Below are 4,505 nucleotides of genomic sequence, written 5' to 3'. Positions count from 1 at the left end.
ATTCCTGCGATTAAAAAGCACATATAAAACAGTAAGTGATGCAGTGTTAACATTCACACATATTTTGCTCCAATTACCTGGCACTTAAGAAAAAGAATAAGAACTGAGGAAGAAGCAGCCAAACACATGCAAGTGGCATTTTGTTTAAATCATTTAGCTCTGGATACAGAATATGATGTAGCTATTTATATAGAAATCAGCTCCAAATATTTCACTCTCTACAACCTTTCTGGTCTAACTTTGGAGGAAGGAGAATTGTTTCTGAACAATTATCTGACATGTTACACATTCTGCAATGCCAAGTCTTGAGACAGGATTGCTGTATCAGAAAAAGAAATTGATTAAAGTTGCATGACAGAGAATAGCTTGTTAATGGTGAAATGGGTCCAGAATTAGCTTTGGAGAAGGCATGGTCTGCTCTAGCCTGCAAATGACTTCTTCCATTAATAACAAATACTAATCTAAAATCCAGCAAAGTAACAAACACTCCCATGCAAAAAGCTGAAAATGCAGAAGCAACAGCATAAAATAATTTTCTATTGATCTCTTCAGGCTGTGATCAAGTTAAAATGTTCAACTTTCCCTTGAGATGGAGAGGGAGGGATTGTTGCTGAAAAGAACAGTCTAGGCAGCAAAACGAGTTCTAGCTATGCTACTCTACAGAACTGCCATGATGGGAACAATAACATACTGTCAGAAACAAAAGGTGTTGTTACAAAGGAAGTGAAAGTGTCTGCTTGATAACACTGTATGTTATTTAATATCGTCATGCAGAACAAAACGATTGAAACATTTTTAATGCATTCACAGCTGGGTAACAAATAAAACTCTATCTTGTGCATGCTAGGATTGGAGGGTCCTCAGAGAAGGAACAGAAGCCAAAACAAAACAAAACAAAAATAGATTTACAGTGACCATTCCTGGGAACTTACTCAGAGTCTTTGTTCCATAACCGTCGTCACCTAATCCGGGGATGTCCTGCACGGAAGTCCCCAGAGAGAGCAATGAGAAAGGAAGAACAGCCGCAGAAGAGGAAGGAAGAAGTCAGTGGAGTTGAAATGGATACTACCATGACTGACCATGTTGATTGAGCAATCTGGATCCTTGCTTTTTCTTTCTGAAACAATTTTAAACCCATATTCTATGGGAAATGCAGCCAATGAAAGAGGTAGTGACCATGATACAAGACTTTTGGAGCTGTGAGGAAGAAGGAACAACCAGATAAATGAATTCCCAGAAATGATCCTCACCGGATAAATTTAGGAGAGAATGATTAAGAAAAAAAGTGAATATTTGGGTTTGTATCCAGCATATACTTTTAATAATGCTGGTTCTCTACACAATTTAATCAAGCAGTAAATGGCCGGGAAGGTGCACATTCCAAGATCTGATTTACTTCTTTAAGCTGTTAGCACAAATGTTTCATTTAGTTCTTAAATGTTCAGTGAAGTTGCCCATGGCATTCAACTTGGAGAATGTCAAAGGCAAAAAAGAGAGTAGAGCAGAACTTTTAAAAAGTAATAATTTAGTTTAGTATTCTGAAAGAAATAATGTTTGCATTCTTTTGAGCCAGTTCTGATCTGGGAATATTTAATCAGAGACAAGTTTGGATTTATGACACAAGAACTCTGAGGAGCTACATTTGCTCTTCCAAAAGTTAAGGTCACTGTTTTATTCTTCTGAATATGATGTTTCCAGGGAAGGAAGGACCAGCTGGATCCAAACTGCAGTCACACATTGGTCACAGTAGTAATACCTGTCCTGCCTGCCTACGACAGATAGTTGCCTAGATGTGTGGGATACTGGCATCATGCGTGTCACCCATTTTTTTGTGCTGCTGCATGTGACATCGTCTCCAAGAGGTTACTTACGTTCTGGATCACTTGTTTCCTGCTCACTCTGCTCCTTGCTCTTGTAGAATGGGAATTTTCGTGAAAAGATGAAGTTCTTTTTACGCTTGTCATTGAATGACTGTGAAGGAGAAAAGGCATGGGGCAAAAACAGGGACGTCTAATTGTTGTCACACTCATGCTGACAAAACAACTAGTTTGTAAAAGTGGAGAGAACTGTGGTGACTCAAATCAGTCCAAACCAAGTGGTTGCAAACAGTCAGAGATGGTCGCGGTGAGGTCTGCAGGTTGAAGGCAAAACCCTTGGAGACCGGATCGATTCGATTACAGAGGTCTCAAATCACAACCTTCAGCTCCTTAGTTGGAAATTATTGTGTTTGGCTTGTTCAGATACAGGGCTACAGGTGGCTCAGCATGCTTTGGGATCAAGCCACTCATCTTTAATCATAGCAGACTGTGCACAGAATTAATTAACTGCCTGAAACAGAATAGTCCGTAAAGGGGAAAGTGGAAGCCTTTGATTTACTTGTTAGTAGGTATGTGAATTCAGCCCTGTGCCAATTAATTTTTTTTTTTTCCCGATAACTGCTGCTGATTTCATAGTGTTTTATTTGGCCTCTTAATTGACAACTTCTTAAGTGTGTTTCAATGCTTTTTTTTTTAATAATTAAAAAAGACTTTGTTTTATTTTATATATATATATTTACTCATTAGGTTCCTCTCGTTATTCTTTTAGTTTTATGTGATTTATGTGATTAGAGATGGAATTCAGCTGATAAGCAGTATTTCATTGCAAGTTGAGCAACATATATTGCTTTAATTCTTCAAAGGGGGAATTAATATGGAAGAAATTGTGGGGTTTTTTGCATGATAAAACCTTTGATTTTATAGACAAAAAGCTCATAACACTGTACTATGTAAAAGTAGGATATCCCTCCTTGGGACATCTATTTCACTTAATAAATAAGGAATTAAAGTCCCTATACAGTCAATTGAGAAAAACTGGCATTTCCAGAGGGCATCTATGCAGAGCTGCAGATAGTGCTTATCTGAAGTGATCTGTGTTGTCCATCAGATGATGTCCTACACTGTTTCCTATATTGAACATATACAATGCCCAGACACAGGACTTTTCACGTGATCACCTCCAAGAGAGCAAAGATCCTCTCAACTTATTTAAATGACCAATCATCTCATGTGTTTGTCATAGTTCAAATGAAAGTTAACAAGTATTTGGCTCCAATTCTGAAATGGAAGAGATTTAGAATTTCAGAACATAATTTATTTTCTTACATTTTGGAAGCACAGCATAAAATGTGATTTAGAATAGGTATTTCTGAAAGATAAAGATAGGTACTGAAAATCTCTATTGAAATAGTTGTCTACTTGTGTCACAAAAGTTTCATGCCACTTTTACATTTCAAGCATATTTAAAATTCAGTAACTGAAAATAAAGGAAAAAAAAAATGCACGTGTAGAATAAATGATCCATGAAAATCTCTCAGAGTATGTAAACATTCAATGTGAAATTAATGAGGAGGTCATGCACAAATAATCCAGACAGCATGCAATTTCAAAACAAAGCAAATATGAAAGAAAGCCAGAGGAAAAAAAAATGCAAATGAACCATTAAAGTAATCTGTGGATGAAAAGAGGACTGACATGCACATTACATCACTTTAATGACCTAAAGGATATAATTAAATTAAAATGTGTTTTCTGTGATAATTTCTTTTATTTTTCCAAAGAAAGGAATGTAGCATGTTAACATTTCCCATTGTGAAAATGTTTGTCACGATTCATCTGAGTTTGGCATAGTAATACTATAGGCATTACACTTAAAAAAAAATAAAATATATATATAGAGAGAGACACAATAGCACCTCAAAAACAAAGGGGTTTTAAGATGACAATCACTTAATTATCAAATGCCATTTCACTTTGGAATTAAAGAGAATGTTATCAAATTGATAAATAAATATGCAGTGTTTCACAGAGATTATACGATAAATAACACTTATAAGTATTCTTTTTCAATTTTTTCCCCAGCAGTCTAGAGCAAAAACTTCAGAAAGTCCATTTTCACCAGAAAAGCATATATTTTTTTCAAGCTTATGCACGTTCTAACAGTATATTCCAAATTAGACAGATATACTATAGTTATATAATTTTTTTCTCCTTTTGCAATTTCAAGCACTATGTTGCCTTTTTAATATGATATTGTTCCACTTCAATTTGAACAATAAAAATCTGGCAATTTATACCAGTTGACTATTATGTCCAACTGTGTCACTGCATTTACATCAGTAAAAAGCCTTGTTCCTAAAATAAGGCTGGCTCTCAGTTTATCAATATCCATAAGCAAATATGTTTATGCATGTGTTAATATTCCTACAGATTAATCAATGTGTATATTCATGTTAATGACCATATATACTATATACTGTCACAGTGTAGTCATAGAGTTTATATTTAAAATAACAAAAGTCCTGCAAAAACAAAACAAAACAAAACAAAACCACTAAAATGGGACTGATCCTGCAAACATAGAAATAATTAGTCCTTGGTATTAACTGAATGGGCTTACCACGCTTTTATTCTCTTGTACATTAAGTGCATGTTGCTTCACAAGAAACCAAAGACAGGAGCCTTGAT

At 35.3% G+C, this 4,505-nt stretch overlaps 1 protein-coding gene across 1 annotated transcript in view; it reads right to left on the bottom strand.

Moving 5' to 3' along the window:
* The window catches only part of LOC104524328 (disks large homolog 2-like), a gene marked incomplete at its 5' end in the record, with an annotated part of 23,772 nt that extends 21,801 nt beyond the window's left edge, over positions 1-1,971 (bottom strand). The window contains one exon of the mRNA XM_010167163.2: positions 1,872-1,971. Coding sequence (XP_010165465.1) covers positions 1,872-1,971 — 100 coding nt within the window. The remainder of the gene's footprint in view (positions 1-1,871) is intronic.
* Positions 1,972-4,505: the final 2,534 nt, after the last annotated feature.

The sequence above is a fragment of the Antrostomus carolinensis genome, unplaced genomic scaffold, assembly GCF_000700745.2.
Source record: "Antrostomus carolinensis isolate BGI_N321 unplaced genomic scaffold, ASM70074v2 scaffold9894, whole genome shotgun sequence".
NCBI lineage: Eukaryota > Metazoa > Chordata > Aves > Caprimulgiformes > Caprimulgidae > Antrostomus > Antrostomus carolinensis.
This window is presented reverse-complemented; position numbering and strand designations above follow the sequence as displayed.